At 40.2% G+C, this 20,642-nt stretch overlaps 1 protein-coding gene and 1 pseudogene across 1 annotated transcript in view; one reads left to right on the forward strand and one right to left on the reverse strand.

Moving 5' to 3' along the window:
- The window catches only part of LOC132353894 (zinc finger protein 420-like), a 52,676-nt gene extending 36,067 nt beyond the window's left edge, over positions 1-16,609 (reverse strand). The window contains 5 exon segments of the mRNA XM_059905386.1: positions 3,582-4,769; positions 12,724-12,819; positions 13,071-13,197; positions 14,863-14,951; positions 16,245-16,609. Of these exon segments, the coding sequence (XP_059761369.1) occupies positions 3,582-4,769; positions 12,724-12,819; positions 13,071-13,197; positions 14,863-14,951; positions 16,245-16,257 (1,513 nt within the window). The 5' untranslated portion in view covers positions 16,258-16,609.
- LOC132353836 (solute carrier family 25 member 36-like) lies at positions 4,942-6,252 on the forward strand (annotated as a pseudogene).
- Positions 16,610-20,642: the final 4,033 nt, after the last annotated feature.

Here is a 20,642-nt window from a genome sequence, read left to right on the forward strand (position 1 = left end):
TCAGAATGATGCAATGTGTGAAAGACTCAGCTGGCTACTGCTGGCTATGAAGATGGAAAGGGGCCACACCAAGGAAGGTGGGTAGCCTCCAGAAGCTGAAAAGGCTAGGAAATAGATTCTCCCATAGAGCCTCTAGAAGAGAACACAGCCCTGTCAAGACCTTGATTTTGGCCCACTGAGACCTGTTTCAGACTCTGACCTCCAGATAATAAATGTGTGTTGTTTTAAGCTGCTAAGTTTTGATAATTTGTTACAGCAGCAACAGGAAATGAATACATCCCCATAAGCTAAAAGAAACAGACTAGCATTGGGTTCCTCTTCTAGAAGATCAGAAGCCAGAATTCAGTGAAGTGACATCTCTGGATTACTGAGAAAAAAACTATAATCCAAGAACATTCGACTAACCAAAAATATAATTTGTGAAGGTCCAAGAAACTCTTTTGGACATATAAGGATTCGGAGAATACCAACTATATAACATTTATTGAGATAAATATAAATACTCAATAAAATAGTCTAACCAAATTGCATTTGAAATAAATCTGTTACCTCAAGACAGGGGAAAACAGTAAAAAAACAGTGGCCAGCAATGAATGTTACTCTGAATACTATATTTAAGTTTAAATGGAAACCATGAAAGGGTCTGACAGTAAGTAATATAAGCATCAAATACAGTAAGTCCCCTACATACGAACCTTCAAGTTGCAAACTTTCAAAGATGCAAACATGCTTTTGCATATCCAATCACGTAAGTTAGTTTCATGTGTCTGGCGTACATTGTCATGTGTATGCATCCTCTCCAAGTGGTTGTGCTTTTGTGTACTTTACTATGCAGTACTGTGTAGAGTACAGTAGTACAGTATCTTTATTTTAAGCCCAGGATGTCTGGAAGCAAGCGTAAAAGCAGCGGTGATGAAACTGGTAAGAAGCGCCAGCTGTTGTACTGTACTACAATACTTTTCAAGGTACTGGAAGATAAAAACTTTTATTTTTGTGTTTGTTTTTTATGTATTATTTGTGTGAAAAGTATTATAAACCTATTACAGTACGGTACTATATAGCCGATTGTGTTAGTTGGGTACCTAGGCTAACTTTGTTGGACTTACGAACAAATTGGGCTTACGAACATGCTCTCGGAACGGAACTCGTTCGTATGTAGGGGACTTACTGTAAATAAGAGTAAAACTAAAAGCTTTGGACTATGAGTTTTCATTAGGTTAGTAAAATGGAGGAAATGTTAAAGAACAGGCTGTGAAGGAAGGGAAAGAGAAAGCAAGGATGGTCTCTTCTCAGAGGAGAGTAGCGAAAACTAATGATGAGTTAGAAAGTATAACAGTGCTCTCATTCTTCCCAATAATGATTAAGAATGGGGAGATAACCACTACCCTAAGCACAGTGGGAAGTTCCAATTTAGCAAGAGAAAAGGAACATAAGGAAAAGACCAAGAAAACATAAATAGTACAAAGTAAAATGAAAGGAATAAGGTGGAGTTATTACACTAAATAAAAATGTGAATTTCCCTACAGAAAAAGAAATTTGTATTTTGAGTTATTAAAAAATTAGCTATGTTTTTTTATAAGAAATAACTAAAATGACAGGGGTTGAAAATAAATGGATGGGCAAAAACATACCAAGTAAACAAGGATAAATCATTATTATTAGTGTTACACAGTATGGAAATAAAATACCAAAAGGATTATACTAGGCCAAGGTTGGCAAACTTCTTATCTAGAGGGCCAGATAAGAAATAAATAGGCATTGTGGCCATAGTCCTTGTTGCAACCACTCAGCTCTACTGTTGTAGACAATATGTAAATAAATGAACATGACTGTGTTCCAATAAAACTTTATTTATAAAACAGGCAGCAGGCCAGATTTGGTTTGTTGACCCCTACACTTGGCAGAGTAGGATATTGTTAAGTGATAAAAGTATGATTCTTAAATAGGGGTTAAGTTATATGTCTTTATAGGTCCAACAACATAAAGTAAAAAATCTCTAGATATTCAAGATTGTGGTTAAAAAATTCAATTTTAGGAAATTCTGATCCAGTATACCAAATTATGTAAGAATGTGGAGAATTTTATCATTATAATCTACTGGCTTAAATAGAACCTTGTATCCAAAAAAGAATATACATTATTTTTCAATGTTATGGAACATATACAAAAATCAATCCTGTACTTAGCCACAAAGAAAAATGTTAAATACAAAAAAGTAGATACTTTCAGGCCACATTTACCAATCATAATAAAATAAAATTTGAAGTTACATCATTTAGGATGCTTTCAGCTGCAAGTTTACAAAATATCCAACTAAAAGTAACTTCAGCAATAAAGGTTTATTTTTCTTAGATAACAAGGCATCTAAGAGACAGTTCCAAATTGGCCTCATAGCTCAGTGTTAGGGTGCTGGGTCAGCTTCTTTGAGGTCCTCTCTTTTCTGCTCTTGGTTCCAAGATGGCTGCAGCAGCTCCAGGCATCAAGTTCTCACAGGAAAATGTTTAAAAGCAAGAAATGAAAGAGGAGGGAGTCTTCCTAATGTATCTGTCTCTTCTGAATGAGGAAGATTTTTCCCAGAAGGCCCTGTAGATCCCTAGAACATACTGGCCATACACTGGAGCATCTGGGCCATCTTGAGCTGCAAAGCGGGCTGAAAATTAGCATGTGACATCTGCAGCTTCTAAGACGACACAGATGCTGCCAATAGGAATGGGAATTGGGTATGGCTGCTAGGTAGGCAACCAACCCCTTCTGTCTGTGATAAGTTATAAAAGATAATATAAAACAACCTGGAAACTAAGAAACAGTCTCCTAAATTTAGTTTACTCTTGGATCAGAGAGAAATAAAAAATGAGATTATTGTAGGATAACCACTTCCTATTTCATCATTTTCTGTTTTTGTTTTCTGTTAATTTATTCATCATCAGGGTGTTTGGTATTCTCTTTTCTGGCTTCTTAAATAGTACATTTAGTATATTTGAGTACTGTCTTTCAGGTTTTCATGTTTTGCATATAATTAAAGGCCGTAAAAGTTCCTCTGAGTAACTTCAGCCACATCACACATTTCTTGACATGTAAAAACTCTCATTGTCATTCTGTTCATTACCACTGATGGTAACTGCATGACTTAGTTTCTTGTTAACCCAAGAGTAATTTGGCTGTTTTTTTTTTTTTTCTTTTTAATTGCCAATAAAATTCACACTTGGCTATTGTTAAAATTATTACACTGTGGTGAGAAAATGTGATTCTGGTGTGTGTTAGAGACAAAATTTTTTCCAACCTTTTCATCTTTGACAATCATGGTCTAAAAAATTTGCATCCATATAATTTTTCTTCAATATGAATTTTATTACTCAGGATAAAGGACAACTCTGAATAAAGGAATTCTCACTTGCATTACATTCTTCAAGTCTTTCTCCAAGATATAAAGAGTAAGTTGTGATTAGCCTAAGCTAATGGACTCTTCCCATTATTTCCATTCATATGGTTGCTTGCTAACATAAATTCTCTGATGATTAATAAGGGATAAGTGCTGATGGAAGGTTTTTCTACATTTATTAAATTCACTTGTGTTTCTCTATTATGTATTCTCTGATGTTGAATGGTAGTTGAGTCATGATTTAAAGTCCTCCCACATTCCTTATATTCATAGGGCTTTTCCTCAGTATGAATTACCTGATGTTGAATCAGTTGTGAGCAATGGCTGAAGGCTTTCCCACATTCCTTACATTCATATGGTTTCTCACCCGTATGAATTCTATAATGTACAGTAAGATGTGAGACCCGTTTGAAAGCCCTACCACATACCTTACATTGGTAGGGTTTCTCTCCTGTGTGAATTCTCTGATGTTGCTTAAGTTGTGAGTTCACCCTAAAGGCCTTCCCACATGCCTTACATTCATAGGGTTTTTCACCAGTATGAATTCTCTGATGTCGAATAAGAGTTGAGCCTTGATTAAAGGCCTTCCCACATTCTTTACATTCATAGAGTTTCTTGCCAGTGTGAATAGTGTGATGTTGAATCAACTGAGAACGATGACTAAAGGTCTTCCCACATTCCTTGCATGCATAGGGTTTTTCACCAGTATGAATTCTATAATGTACTTTAAGATGTGAGATCCGATTGAAGGCCTTGCCACATTCCTTACACTGATAGGGTTTCTCACCAGTATGAATTCGTTGATGTTCAATCAACTGTGAGCTTCGACTAAAGGCCTTTGCACAATCCTTACATTCATAAGGTTTCTCACCAGTATGAACTCGCTGATGTTGTATGAAATTTGAACCAGAATTGAAGGCCTTTCCACATTCCTTACATTCATACGGTTTCTTGCCAGAATGAATATTCTCGTGTTGAATTAGTCGTGAGCCATATTTAAAGGCCTTCCCACATTCCTTACATTTGTAGGGTTTCTCATTAGTATGAATCCCTTGATGATTAATAAGGAAGTCCTCTTGCCAGAAGTCTTTTCTACATTCATTATATCCATAGGGTTTTTCTCCAATATGAATTTTCTGATAAAAAGTAAGAGATGCTCGCTGGTCAAAAGTGGACATTTCTTCATTATCGATTATCATTTGACTCAAATGTCCATCTGGATTTCCCTCTTGCCTGTCAAACTGACTTCTGCATTCCCAATCATCTTGGAAACTTGAGCACTCAAAACCATAACTTGTAAGGCTTTCCATTATCTGCCACCGGGGTGATTGTACTTCATAACTGTGCTGCTTTGGAGATAATACCTTAGTATCATACCTGGACTCCAGTACTGAAAAAGAACAAAACAAGTATGTATTTGTTTTTTCCTTTTCCAGAAAAAGTAACTTCTATAGTAAAAACTGGAAAGTTCAGACTCAGGATAATATCTGTAAGCTCTTGAATGTGACTAAGAAATTAGAAAATGGAGTAGAACAGAGAAAGAGGAAATAGCATAAATTGAGATGAATGAGGTAATCAGAGAGATTTTAAGAGTAGTTCTAAAATGTTAGTGTGGCTCAGAATCACCACTGAACCATGGTTTTAAAAAATGAATATTTCTATGAAACCCTAGAAAAGACACATATGAGTAACAGAAAGCAAATCATTTGTTGCCAGGGGCTGGGGGGTATGAGTAATTTTGTGGGAAAGAGCATAAGGGAACTTTTCAGGGTGATAAATATGTTCTCTGTCTTTTCTGTGGTGGTGGTCATGTAAGTGTATACATTTGTTAGTAGCCACTAAAATATTGTACTTAAGATGCATGCATTTAATTTAATATAAATTATACCTCAATAAAGTAGACTTTTAAAAATGATGGAGAGGGGTGACTGGATACTTCTCTGGCCAGAGGAACATGATGGTGCATCTGCTTGACAGGGTATGTGGTGGTATAGGAGGGCTATTTTCACATGTCCACTGGAAGGTGTAATATAACACAGCTGTGGTCTTCTGCTGTGATGCTTTCTGTCTCTGAAGTTTAGCTGAACACCGTGGCTAGAGCTAATGTCAGCTGGACCAGTCTCTCCTGGACTTTTCCACTGCCTAAAAGTGACCTTGGAAAAAGGAGGGCCTTGTTCCTTGTTTAGAAGATTAGGCCCAAATTTAATGGGGGTGGCCTCTTCCAGAGCAATATTCTTTGCTGGTTATTCAAACTGCAAGGAAAGGCTGAATGGTTTATTTGGTCTTGATTCTACCTGGTACATGATTTCCATACAGTGGCCCGTTTTACTGCAATCACAGAAATCAGTCCCATTTAGTTAACAAAGAATTGGTTGCAGCTTCATGCAAGGAACTATGGGCAAAAGTGAATGGGTGCTTTTGAATGTGTTCATAAGTTACAGACAGAAGGCCAAAGGGGACTTTATAGGGGCATGTCTGCTTCCTGTGGTAGCATATCAGAGACCACTATTGGTTTTTTTGTGAAATTATTAAGCAAAAACTACTGAAATAAAAGATTACTTTGACAATGCAAGATGATGAAAAGTCTGTGAAAGAAGTATCAATTTTCTGGGAATGATGCTGCTGTCACCTCAGAAATTTGCACCACGTGAAGTTGTAAGAACAAAAAGAATGAAAAGAGCAAAAAGTAGAGGTATTGTGTGAAAAGAGCAAAAGTAGAGGTATTTTTTCAGACACCATGTTTGGTTGTTGAAGAGGGAAGCTCTCTTTACGGGTCTCTTTACTGTGCTCTAACAACTGTGCTAAGACAGATTCCAAACACATCCATTATAATGGCCACCTATGAACTGGTGGTCCATCTACTCAATGGTTAGCAATATCTGGCTGCCATCCTACAAAGAAGGGACCAAAAGATTGCAGTGGACCATGGAATATTAAAGCCAGCCTGGTGGACAGAAGAAAATTAGTTTGGGAATGTAACTATGCCCTAATGGAAATCTGGTTTTAGGAATTAAAGTGATAACACATTACTTGGTCTTTTTGGCAATGTGAAAAAAACTGCTGCCTCTAAGGACATGCCATTAAAAGCACTCCTCTCTCCAAACTGCCATATTTTCTGTCACAGACATCAGACACAGTTGAGTTTTGCTGATTTATGGCGGTCAGAGTACAGTGTTTATTCCATGAGCACTTTGCACTCATCTGAATTAAGCCATCTCTAATCATATACTGTGCTATAACTATACAAAGATAGTACTAATTTTCTAATTTCTGGCTTCTGTTCTACTGCTTGTAAAGCTGCAAAATAGCAACAATAATAATGAGGTCCTCTGTATTATTTTTATATTTTCCTGATAGGATCTGGTGCAGTTTTTAGAAGTTGATTATTTAGCATTAGTAGTTACTGTTTTTAACAACCAATGAAATAATGTCTAAAAATCTTATGTATAGTCTTAGCATTAAAATGTTTGGGTTTCCTCATATGGAAACTCAAAGGATCCCAAATGGCCTAAACAATCTTGAAAAGGAAGAACAAAGTTGGAGGCCTCTCTCACTTCCTTATTTCAAAGCATATAAAGAGCTACAGTAATCAAAACAGTGTGGTACTGGCATAAAAGAAAACATAAAGACCAGTGAAACAGAACAGAGAGCGCAGAAGTAAACCCATATACATATTGTCAAATGACCTTCAACAAGGATGCCAAGACCACACAATGAGGAAAGGACAGGCTCTTCAACAAATGGGGCTGAGGAAATTGGATATCCACGTGCAAAAGAAAGAAGCAGGACCCTTACTTTATACCACATTTTTTAAAATAACTCAAAATGGATTAAAGACCTAAACCTAAGACCTAAAACTATAAACTAGAAAACATAGGGGAAAAGCTTCATGACACTGCATCTGGCAATGGTTTCTTGGATATGGTACCAAAAGCACAGGCACCAAAAGCAAAAATAGACAAATGGGACTATATCAAACTTAAAAACTTCTGTGCATCAAAGGAAAAAAATCAACACAGTGAAAAGGCAACCTACAGAATGGGAGAAAATATCTGCAAACCATATAACTGGTAAGAGGTTAATAGACAATATAAAGAACTCCTAAAACTCAACAAAAAACCCAAATAACCTGATTTTAAAATGGGCAAAGGACTTGAGTAGACATTTCTCCAAAGAAGACATATAGATGGCCAACAGGCGTATGAAAAGATGCTTAACATCACTAATCATTTGAGAAATGCAAATCAAAACTATAATGAGATACTGCCCCACAGCCATTAGGATGGCCACTATTAAAAAAAAAAAAAAAGTGTTGATAGGGTGTGGAGAAACTGGAGCACTTGTGCACTGTTGGTGGGAATGGAAAATGGTGCCATCACTATGGAAAATAGTATAGAGGCTCTTAAAAAAAGTTAAAAACAGAATTACCATATGATCCAGAAATTCTACTTTTGGGTATATATCCAAAAGAATTGAAAGCAGAATCTGAAAGAGATACCTGCACACCCATGTTCACTGCAACTTTATTCACAATAGCCAAGAGGTAGAAGCAACCCAAATGTCCATTGACAGATGAATGGATTAAAAAATTGTGGCATATACATACAGCCTTAAAATGGAAGGAAATCCTGTCACATGCTACGTTATGGGTGAACCTGAAGGACATCAAGCCAAGTGAAAGAAACCAGACACAAAAGGCCACATATTGTATGATTTATGCGAAATATCCACAATAAGCAAATCCATAGAGACAGAAAGCAGATTAGTGGTTGCCAAGCACTGGGGGGAAGGGGGAATGAGGAATGACTGCTTAATGGGTATGGGTTTTTTCTGGGGTATGTCTAGGAAAAACACACTTGTCAACACCATTCTACTCTCCATACTTCACTTCTGACACTTCTGGTCACCAAATGTGTGTGGGTTTTTCGCTTACACCAAGCAGCCCTCCATCTCTCTGGTAGATACTGATTGGGCAACCTACAAATTCATTTCTGACACTATCTTTCTGCAGATCTCACAGATTAAGGGCTCAGTCTCACAAGACTGCCCCTACCAGTGCCCCACCCCCCACAAATGGAAGTTCCCACAACCCCTTCCATGGGTTTTAATCATTTGCTAGAATGGCTTGCAGAATTTAGGAAAACAGTTTACTTACTATATTACCAGTTTATTACAAAGGATGTAACTTACGACCAGGTAAATAGAAGAGATGCATCGGGCAAGATGTGGGGAAAGGCTGTGGAGCTTCCATACCACATCTGGGCACACCACCCTCCCAGCACCTCCATGTGTTCGGCAAACTGGAAGCTCTCTGAACCCCATACTTCAGGGACTTTTATGGAAACCTCACTATGTAGGCATGATTGATCAAATCATTGGCCATCAGTGACTAACTCAACCTCGAGCACCCCCTTCCCTGGAGCTGAGAGTTCCAACCCTTTAATCACATAATTGGTTCCCCTCTCAACCAGCCCCCATCCTGAAGCTATCCAGGAGACCCGAGCCACCAGGCATCTAATTAGCATATAAGAAGACACTTATGACTTCGGAGATTCCAAGGGTTTTAAGACTTGTGTGCCAAAAAACAGGGATGAAGAACAAATATATATTTCTTATTATAAATCACAATATCACAGGGTGATAAAAATATTCTGAAACTAGATAATGGTGAATGTACTAAATGCCAATGAACTATACACTTTAATAAGTTGAATTTTGTTATGTATATTTTACCATAACTTTAAAAAAATTAGAAAACATTTTCCATAAAAACTATAAATGACCACAACTGGCTCAAGAAATGCAACACTTGAATGTTAGATTCAGTATTCAGTATCAGGAGTTCAGTATTAGGAAACCTATTCATATAATGCAGATTTTGTAGATGGAAAGAAAAAAAACTTAATAAAATATGAAAAGGTGGATCTTCTTTAACCTAAGAAAATATCCCTATCTCATTCCTATGGCTGATATTATGCTTAATGAAAGACACTAAAAATATTCCTATTAAGGTCAAGAACAAGATTAGTACGTAAAACCCCTCTTAACAGTGTTCTGTGGGTACTACATAATCAGCATCCTAATCAGGCAAGAGAAAAAAACCTGCAAGGTATAAAAATGTAAAAACATTATCACCATTTGCAGATGATATAATCGAATACTTGGAAAGCTCAAGAGAGTTACATAAAAAACTGTCATAAACAATGAGAAAATTCAGTAAGTTGGGTTTGCTACAAAATTCATCTGAAGATGTGAATGGCTTCTGTCATATATAAAAAAATAACCAGTTGGAGTATAAAATGGATGAATGCCATATTAGATTATGCCAGTAACAGCAATAAATATAAACTACCTAGGAATAAATGTAATAAGACACATACAAGATCTATATAAAGAAAATGTTAAAACCTTAATCAGGGATGGACATAAATGAAAGGAAAAGCCTGTCATGTTCTTCAATAGAAGACACCGCATAATAAAATCAGTTTTCTCCTAAATTAATCTATAAATTTACAGTGATCGCAGTAAGAAAAATTGCATGATTTTATTTTTTTTGAAAGCAAATATTCTGATTCTAGGGTTTGGATAGAAAAGTAAATGAGACTAGCCAGGAAAACTCTGAAAAATAAGAATGAAGAGGGACTAATTCTACCAGATATTTAAAACATTTAAACTCTTAATAAATTAAAACCATAATGGTATAGACACATGGTTAGAGAAATTAATGGGCTAGAACAGAAAGTCCAAAAATAGATCCAAATACAGAGGTGATAAAGCAGACGACAAAGGTGGCTTTATACATTAGTGGTGAAGAGATAAATGCTGTTTCAATAAGTGGATAATAATCTGGAAAATAACATGAAATCACATCTTACACTGGGAAAAATTCCATATGGGTCATAAATTTCATCATAAATAAGCTAGAAAAATATCACAGGAAACTCATAACCTCAGAGGGTGAAGTTCTCTTTAAATGTGACACAAATCCACATATCTAAGGAGTAAACAAATGAGCACCTCAAACAAACAAACACATGCTGTCAAAACTCAAACGACAAAAGCAAAAAAATCTGTCCTGTGACATTTCAGGTGTGGTAGGCAGAATCATGGCCTCCCAGAGATGCCCATGTCTTAATTCTCGGAACCACAAATATGTTAGGTTACACGGCAGCACACAGCTTCTCTCCCCATGTTCACTCCACCCCTGATCTCACTCACTCCAAGGGGCCAACCACCATTTCAACGTGGATGAATCTACGACATCAGTAACGCTTAGTTCTTAGCTTCCAATTTGAAATTCTCTTGAATGCTGCAGAAACTGTTTGGACATGATTTTGGTCTCGTGTCACACTGTAACTTTGGGTCTGATCAGGGAAGATTTTGCCCCCCCCCCCCCAGGGGACACTTGGCAACGTCTGGAGACATTTTTGGCTTCACAAGTAAAGGGAGGCCAGGGAAGCTGCTAAACATCCTGCAATGCACAGAATGACCCCCCCTCCACCCTGGCCCCAACAAAGAATTATCCCACTCAAAACGTCAACACCACTGAGGCTGAGAAATCCCCCGTCCAGAACAGGAGGACCCCAGGCAGAAGGGACAGCAAGGGAAGAGGCCTCGAAACAGGAATACGCTTGACGTTTCAAAGCCAGGATGCATACACTTGTATTGTCTGCTTTCGTGCTCCCATGGCAGAGCTGAGTACTTGCGACAGAGACCGCAGAGCGGGCAAAGCCTGAAATACTTACTGTCTGGACCTTTAAACAAGACATTTGCCAACCTCTATGTTAATGGAACAGCAAAGAGGCTCGTGTGGCTGTAACCGAGGCAGCAACATGGAGGGTGGTAGGAAATGAGATCAGAGTGGAGGCTGCAGGGCAGATTCTGTAGAGCAACTTAGTCGAACACAAGTTTCCGTGCTACTGAAAATGTTCTATTCTGCACCGTCCAGTAGGGCAGCCACTAGCTACACAGGGCTACTCAGCATTGGCACTGCGGCTAGGGCAACTGTGAAATGGAGTTCTACGTTTCATTTTAGTTAACATTTAAAGAGCACGTGTGGCTGATGGCTACGGTACAGACACAGAGCCTTCTGGGCCATGGTATGGGTTTTGGGTTTTCTCTTGAGTGATGGGAAGCTGTGGGCAGGTTTTGAGCAGAAATGTGATACACCCTCACTGAAGTCTTGAGACGGTCCGGCTGCTGTGTGGAGAAGGCACCGCAGCGGACAACAGTGCAGGCAGAGGCACGGGGAGGAGGCTACTGCAGTAGTCCAAGTGGTGCTGGGGGTGTGGGTGGTAGCAGTGTTGTTTGTTGGTGAGAAGTGGTTAAATTCTGGTTATATTTCAAGGCAGAGTGAACAGGATTTCCTGACAGACTGAATACATGTGTGAGACAGAAAAGTCAAGGGTGCTTCAGCAGTTTTTGACTTGAGCAATCAGAATAGAGTCCCCTGTTACTGAAATGCAGAAGAAACGGGGAAGAGTATACTTGTTAGGAAGGATCAAGGACTCCCTTTTGGACTTAAGCTCAAAGTGTCTGGTGAACATCCAAGTGGAGTTGATAAGAAGGCTGTAGGATATAGGTATCTGGAGTTTTAAGGGAGAAGCTGAACGTGAAGGTAATAATTTGTGTTGTCCAAAAGAACTTTCTCCAGTGATAGAAATATTCTGTATCTGCATTGTCCAATACTGTAGCCACAAGCCACAAAATAGCTACGGAACATTTGAAACGTGGCAAGTGCAACTGAGGTACTGAATTTTAAAGTGTATTTAATTGTAGGGAGTTCCCTGGCGGTCCAGTACTTAGGACTCCATGCTCTCACTGCCAAGGGCCCAGGTTTGATCCCTGGTCCGGGAACTAAGATCCCACAAGCCACGCGCCATGCCCCCCCCAAAAGTATTTAATTGTAATGAATGTAAATTTCAATGGCCACATGTGGCCAGTGGCTCCATACTAGACAGCACAGGTGTGAGTGTGTATAGCATGGTCATGGAGAAGGTCCTGGGGAACGGAAATAAACAGAAGAGGCCTAAGTCTGAGCCCTGGGGTGCTCCAGCTTTTACAGAAGCTGAGAAGATCCACCAAAGGAGGTTGAGGATGGTTAATGAGGTAGGTGAGAACAAGAGGTAGTGATGACCCAGATACACATAAATGTTTCAGGAAGGAAGGAACAACCACTTTTGTCAAATGCTGCTGATAAGCTAAGGAAGACGATGACCGAGACCAGACCTCTGAGTTTGGCAACTTGGAAGGAAAATTTTCTAACCCAAAAGGGCTGCCTCCTCGCCAGCCAGCCGGACACTTATCTGCAGTGGGTTCTCTCTCCCCACACATGCCTCACTCACCTGGGCACTGGCCTCCTGTCGCTACTTTCTCCACCATCCAGGGCTCTCTGCCTTGTTCCAGGAAGGAGATCACATCAGGTTTGGAAATGGCAAAACCTGGATGTGAGAAAAAAACATGCCACGCAGTTACGGTGTGGGGCCCCAGAATTCAGACCCAGGGCCTGGTTATCGAGCAGGAGGGGCAGTTGCAGGACGGGCCAGGGGAACATGTGAGTCACCTGAAGGCTGGGGAAGATGTAGCTTCAGGCCATAGAGCTACCCTTTAACCAATCAAAAGACACCCCAGAATTGACAAGAAGGAACAGATGTGCCCAGGGGTAACCTCCAAACTGACCACATCGCCTTACCCAGTGAGACCAGGTTGCTATAGATCTCCAACATCACATCTCTGTACAAATCCCTCTGAGCAGGCGCCAGCTGTTCCCATTCTTCTTGGGAGAAGACTACGGCCACATCCCTGAACAAGTCTGAACCCTGGAACAACAGGCAGGTATGTTATATGTGTATTTCAAGGAAATGTTTTTCGCTGGGATGAGAGGAGATGGAGGAGGTCTCTGCAAGAATGGGGTGTTCTGGTGAAAAAGAAGGCTGGGGCTGGAGGCCTTAGATGCGAACAAGTGACAGGAAAAGATGCGCACAGCTAAAAGAGAGGTTCAAATATTCTTGAACTTCCCTTTTTAATACAAACCAAAGCTCTTGTACTCAGTTCTGGGATGAAAATTAAAATCCAGCCAAATGGAGTTGCTCAGTTGTGACAGTATAATCAAGCACACTGCCTATTCTGTCCTCGGTATATGATAAATTCTCAATGTGAAACCTATCATTTGTACTTTTATGGAGTAACAACAACAAAACCCAACAATTTTTGGTAGACTTTCCCCAAAATGTTTTATTAAAAAATATTTTCTATCTTAGAAAACAGAACTTTCATTTAAGTCAAGAATTGCTTCAAGATGTAGGCTCATTATGTGAAAGCGTATCACAAACATTTTTCCTTATGAGAAAAATCTTCAATGAAGATTACTTTATTAGCTGTACAATTTTCTATCAAGTGAAATAACTGACTCAACCATTCTCTTCCTTTGGATGCAGAGGTCTCCAAGGTCAGATCTCTTAAGGCTGGTTCAAAACTATGACTATCCAGATTCTGAACAATTTATCCATCTATCTGATGGATAGATGGATAGATCTATCTGAACATCTATCCATCTATCTATCTTTCAATCCTCAGCTCTGCACTTTGCTTGCTTTTAAGCTCAAGAAGCAGATGGAGAATGACCAAGATTCCAATGCTCTGTTCAACCCCAAACTGGACCTTAATTCTGGCATCTTAATCTCTCCTAGATTCCCAGCTAAACTTCAGTTACACACCCAGTTGTCAATACAGGAGATGTCACCCCCCCACACACTGAAATTGAGACCAACCAATACCAGCTTCCCTGCTTTTTTGTGTGTGATCCCTCATCAGTAGCCATCACCATTTCATCAAACCTCAGTTCCTATAAGGGATGCTCTCATTTTGTGTAAGGAAATGGATTTCTTCTCCTTCTGGCCTCCCAGCAAAATACCAAGCCAACAGAAGATATGGAATGCTATATAGAATGAATCCGTGTGGGCATTGATCAGAGTGGATGGGGCCATGGGAGAGGATACTAGCTGCCTGGTCTTTTTTTTTTTAAATTTTTTAATTTTTTATTTTTGGCTGTGTTGGGTCTTTGTTGCTGTGCGTGGGCTTTCTCTAGTTGTGGCGAGTGGGGGCTACTCTTCATTGTGGTGCGTGGGCTTCTCATTGCAGTGGCTTCTCTGGTTGAGGAGCACAGGCTCTAGGTGCACGGGCTTCAGTAGTTGTGGCACGTGGGCTCAGTAGTTGTGGCTAGCGGGCTCTAGAGTGCGGGCTCAGTAGTTGTGGTGCACGGGCTTAGCTGCTCCACGGCATGTGGGATCTTTCCGGAGACCAGGGCTCGAACCCGTTCCCCTGCATTGGCAGGCGGATTCTTAACCACTGCACCACCAGGGAAGCCCTGCCTGGTCTTTTTATTCCCTAAAATGGGAACCTCTGAGAACCAGATTCTTGGATGGAACCCAGGTGGGAAGCTTCAGGATAAGGAAAGCAAATATTTACATGATTTTAAAACTCACAAGGGACATGACTGTCAAAATTTCATGGGTTGATGGATCCTCCTCCTGGTTTCTCTCTTGGGGAAGGGCAGAGTCCTGAGATGGCAGAGCTGAGGGAGGAAAGAGCAAACATGAGAGGCTAGGCTTGCTTCACAGCTCCCAGAATGCCACGGTGACAAATGCCCACCTCCTTTACTCCCCACCCCCCAAAATTAGAGGGAGCTGGGACAAACTGTGGCCTTTTCCCAGCTCCACCCTGTTAACTGATGCAAATCTGAGGTGGGGATGCTCAGACCTGGTCCAGTGACTGAGGATGGTGTCCCAAGGACAAGGAAGGCCGTCCTTAGGCCAGGGAGCAAAGCCTGCCTGATCTGCATCAGCCCAGCCCACAATGAAACCCTCCCAGAACCAAAGCATTTAACTGTCTCATTCCCACAATGTAACACCTTGGGAAGTCTCCCTGGCTCTTACCCTAACTTCCTAACTCACAAAGAACCTTACAGCCATACGTAAGGCCGGGCAGACACCATTTGGTGGACCTTGCCTGAGTCAACAAATGTTTGCAGTGGGCAAATTAGATGGAGCAGGCCCCGTACTCCATTATCATCACATAAACGTGCCCCTGCACAGAGATATAACAGTGAGCAAAACTGTGTGCACAATATTTGCTGAAAAAACAGAACCAAAGATTAGTACCTAACAGTTCACAAATAGGCAAGTGGTTGAATCATTTTTGGCACAGCCGTATGATGGATGCCAAGCAACTATCAAAAATGATGTGGAACAACATCAACTGACAAATATATTCACAACTGGACCCTTTGTACAACAAGAGAACATTCAGCAAAAGAAGTCAGACCCACCCACCTACTGACACACAGGCTAACCCCCCCCCCAAAAGAAACCAAAACTGGAATGGAAGACCACCAAGTGTTAACAGTGATGCCATTTAACCACTTCCTGAGTTCATCAGTAAAACCGCAGTATTTTATAAAAGAGCTTAGGACAGTTCCTGGCATGTTACAAATATTTAATTCTAAGTAATGTGTAAATGAAATAATGATAAGTGTTCCTTAATATCCTGTAGTAGAACTTTTTCCATATGACCACTTTTTTTTAAAGCATATTTGTATTATCTATAAATAGTCTATTACAGCGGTGGCCCGTGATTTACTCAACCATTTCCCCACGGTTGGACAAATTTTCAACAAGATCCTCTAAATTGTCTCCAAGTTGCTCCTTCTAAACTAGTGGTTCCAAATCTTCTGGGGTCTTGCAACTCGTTGACAATCTCATGAAATAAGACTTCGCCCCAGATCTTTTAAAAAGCACGCGTAAGAATAAACGCAAAACATCCCTAAGTATTTTCTGGAGGTGGGGACCCCCCCAACAGACACACCCACCTAAGGGGTCCATGGACCCGGGCTATGAGCCCTGACGCCGACAGGGGGCGCAAGCAGGGCGCGCGCCGCGGGGGACGATGGGAAGTGTAGTCCAGAGCCGGGAAAGCCGCACACCGACGATGAAGCGAGACGTTCGTGTTCTTCCCAGGCCCGCGACCCGCCCGGCCGCGGCGCCCAGTCCTGCGTGGACTCCGGAGCGCTTGGCAAGCTCCGAAGCCCCTCACCTGCCGCCTCCTCGGGTCCAGTTGCCCCCGTGGTCGCGCCCCGCGCAGCCCCAGGTGCGCTTCCCCCTCCGTACCGGCGGACTCGGGAGCCGGAAGACAGCGCAGACGCACAAAGCCCCTCGGCTGATGTGTCGCGATTGGGCCAGCGCCGCAGTCTCTTCTAGGAAACGTAGTCTCCAGGCTTAAAGGCCGGAACCAAACCGCAAGGCCGCGTCTCGCGATGCTTCGGGTGGGCGGGGTGCTTGCGTGCGTGGGAGACCGTCGGGGTTACGGCAGAGCGTGTTGGGTTCCCTGAGTCGCAGGGCGAGGGTCGGTCCGTTGGGCCCGTTGTCTGCGTGTGACTGTCTCGCTGATTGCAGGTGAGTGTGTGTGAGTGTGACTGGGCGCGCCGTGTTCGGGTCTCACCCGGTCGTTGAGTGTGTGACTGGGACCGTTAAACGCCAGGTACACGTTTGTGTGTGGCTGTGTGGAAGTGGTATATGACAGAATTTTTCTCGTCTATTGTTAAATCACCGTTGCCGTGGAACAGCTATTTTATTGAAAGATTTGGAGGGAGGAAAAAGCCCGAGAGTTCATTTGGTAACTAATTTTAAAACACTATGTCGAAATACTTGTAGATTATGAAGGAGAATGCAGAATCAGCAAAAATGTTTTAAAGGAGTTGTCAAGGAGTTTCCTGTTATGAGATGACATTTTTCGGCTAAGGCCTCTAGTGCTACAACTTTGGTTTGTGAAAGCATGAGAAGCTCTGAACTTCACCCATCCCGGGACAGCGTGTTCCAGTATGGTCGGAAGTCCAATGTCCTGGTTGCCGGTCAGGCCCTGTTATACCTGGTCTGTGAATGAGGAAGGCATCCCTATCCAAGGTGGTACATTTGTCCTTGACCCAGGCCCACAGTCCAGAGACCTTGTCTCTTGATTTCTCGTAGAACATGTACTCTTGTGTCTCACTTCTTGAAACATTTTTTTGAGATCTGTGCACATGCATGTTGCTGCATGTCTGAAGGATGTCTTTTTCTCTAAATTAATTTAGAAATGTAATTTAAACCCAGTAAGAATACCAGTACTGTTTTTCCATTGGAAATAGACAAGTTGATGCTAAAGTTCAAATGAAAAAATAAACATGCAAAAATAGCTAAGAATACTCTGAGAAAAGAAAGCTATGGTGTATGCTAACCTGATCAGATATTAAAGCATTCTAAAAACTTCTATAATTATACCTGCTGTGTGGTATTGGCTCATGAATTGTCAGGTGGAAGAGACTAGAAAGTCCAGAAATATCAAATATAGAGAGAAATCTACTCTGTAGTAAAGGTGGCAAATCATTGGGATAAAAATGAACTTTTTAATAAATAACCTTGTGGAATAATTGGACAGTCAGTTGGAAAAAGATAAAATTGTATTTTATACAACTATTATAATAATAATTATTATAATTATAATATTTATAAAATACTGTTGTTGTATTATTGTATAATTATTATACAATTACTATACAATTTTATACATACCTCACATCATGCAAAAGAATAAACTCCAAATTGATCAGAGTTCTAAATTAAACCATGCAAATAGCAGACATGTACAGAGGTGAATTCTATTATAACCTGGATATGTGGAAAGACTTTCTAATTTTGACTTAAAAATCCAGACTTAATAAAAGACTGCTGCACTTGGAACATAAAACTAAAGCACTTATGTAAGGCAAAATACACCACGAACAAAGGCAAACGACAGATGGCAAAATCTTTACAACTTTATAAATCTCAAATAAGGAGCTAATATTCCTAATATATAAAGACAGAAAGCCAGAAAATGCAAGCAATCTCTGAACTCAACTTAGTAGATTGTTTTTCCTAATAGCTTTGGTGTAGTGATTTCGAAACTGTTTTATGTGCATCATAGGATTAAGCAAATGAATAAATTTATAGATTTGTTGGGAGCCAGTGTTTTACTGTGGGAAAAGAGAGATATAAATAAAGGATAATGGAAGGTAAGGAAGAACCCTGTAATGTTGGGTTGGTGTGAACTCATGATTAAAAGTGTGTCTGTGTACCTCACCCAGATCAGTGTTAACACCCATAGTGAGGGCATGCTGATATCATTTAGTTTTGTTAAGATGTGGTGGAAATGACAGTTTACCTCTATGGTCTTCCTCCCCAAAATGCATATCCCCAGTTTGATGACAGAACATCAGACAAATGCCAGTTCAGGGACATTAGACAAAATATCTGACCCAAACTCCTCAAAACTGTGAAGGTCATTGAAAACGAGGAAAGTCTGAGAAACCGTCACAACTAAAAGAAGCCTAAGGGGACACAACTACACTAGAAATAATGTATCCTGAATGAGATCCTGGAACAGAAAACGGACATTAGATAAAAACTAAGAAAAAATAAAGTGTGGACTTTAGTTAATAATAATGTATCAATGTTGGTTCATTGTTAAACAAAAAATAGACTAATGATAGGGGAAACTGGGTGCAGAGTATGTGGGAACCCTCTGTACTATCTTTGCAGTTTTTCTGTAAATCAAAAACTTCTAAAATAAAGTTTTTTAAAATTAATTAGTCTTACTATTACTTTAAGAAAAAGCATTTATGTGCTTATGTATTTTCTACTTTTCTATTTGGTGAATGGGCCTGGAAGCAATGATGCCTCAGTAGCAATAAGCAGACCTTGGTCTTTAAATACAATTCTCTAATAAAAGGAGCCAAAGCTTCTTGGGGTAATGTCTGATTCCAGGACGATGGCAGGGAAAGTACAAGATGAGTATGGAGTATCTTCTTGTGCCAAAAAGTAGGGAGATGCTCAAAAAATACCACAGAGGATTCCCTGCTCACATCTGTGATGGTGTGATAGTACTAAACTAGGTAACATGTAGGAAACAAGTCTTTTCAGATATTGGACAACTGGTAGTGCAAGACTTTGGTCCCCAAGAGAGGGAAGAATAAATGAGTTCCTACAGCTGCAATGGTTTTCTCCCTGGAGGCATATTCCAGACAATGCAGGAAGGAGGAACGTAAGCAGAGCACAACAGATTTACTAAAGTGAGACAAACAACAGAACTTGGGGAAACTGAAGTAACTGGAATTTGCCGAGCAGAGTGTGGAAGAGGAAGGAAGAGGAAGGAGGGAAATACTCTGAGAAAGAGCTCCAGAAGTATGCATAGGAGTCTCCCTGAGTTTTTGGCTGAAAACTAAGCTGCACATAGATCTGTTTAAAGTGAAATTCTAGAACACACAAAACTGTAGGGACAGAAAGTAGATCAGTGGTTGCTTTGGTCCAGGGGTCCAGGGAAAGTCAGAAAAGGAATAGAAGGGGAATTTTGGGGATGATGGAAACCTTCCATTTCTTTATTGAGGTGATGATTACATGGATGTATATGTTTGTCAAAGCTCTTTGAAGTATATTCTTCAGGATTCAGCTTGAAGAGGGCTTCTGTGGGCAAAACTGGGGCAATTTAAGCATCAGTATAATTAGAGTTGCAGTATTGCTCAAAATATTTCATATGTCCATACTAAAATAAATGATGAATGAATGAGATGAGAAAGAACTTACAGAATTCCAACTAGTAAATGTAGAAGGAATGATAGAGTTAGAAAATATCTTTCAACCATCATGGTAGTAATTGATTCAGGCAGAAATCTCATTGATTAGAAATCCATTGCTAAAGATTGATGATGAACAGGATATCTTTGTAGTCTCAAATTATCTCCCCACAGATAACTTGCTACAAAAACAAAAATACTTTAGCGTGATCACAGTTAATCAAATGATTTGAATTTGCAACTGTCTTCTGGACTGTAGGTTCTCGAGGTGTGAAATTCAAACTTGCTGTGCTCAGTCACTTCTTGCTTTAATATAGTAACCAGATCTTGTCTCTAAGATGTTGATGTTTTGTTTGTCATGAACTTTTTACATTGAGCTTTATTTTAAAAAATATTTCATTGATCTATCATGTTTTTTGATTTCTGGGTGTTTTTTTTTTTTTTGGTGCCCCATTAAACGTTGTGCTTGAAGGAGTGCTTCACTCACTCTAGTTGTGGCCTTGGCTTAAGCATGTTTGGGGGGGTGGTGAGGAAAGGAAGGATGGAAGAACAGATGCGCTGTGGCATCTAAACTCTACCCTATTCTCAGGTTCCTGTCCCTTCTGTTCTTCGAGATAAGTTGTT

This window comes from Balaenoptera ricei, chromosome 19, assembly GCF_028023285.1.
Source record: "Balaenoptera ricei isolate mBalRic1 chromosome 19, mBalRic1.hap2, whole genome shotgun sequence".
NCBI lineage: Eukaryota > Metazoa > Chordata > Mammalia > Artiodactyla > Balaenopteridae > Balaenoptera > Balaenoptera ricei.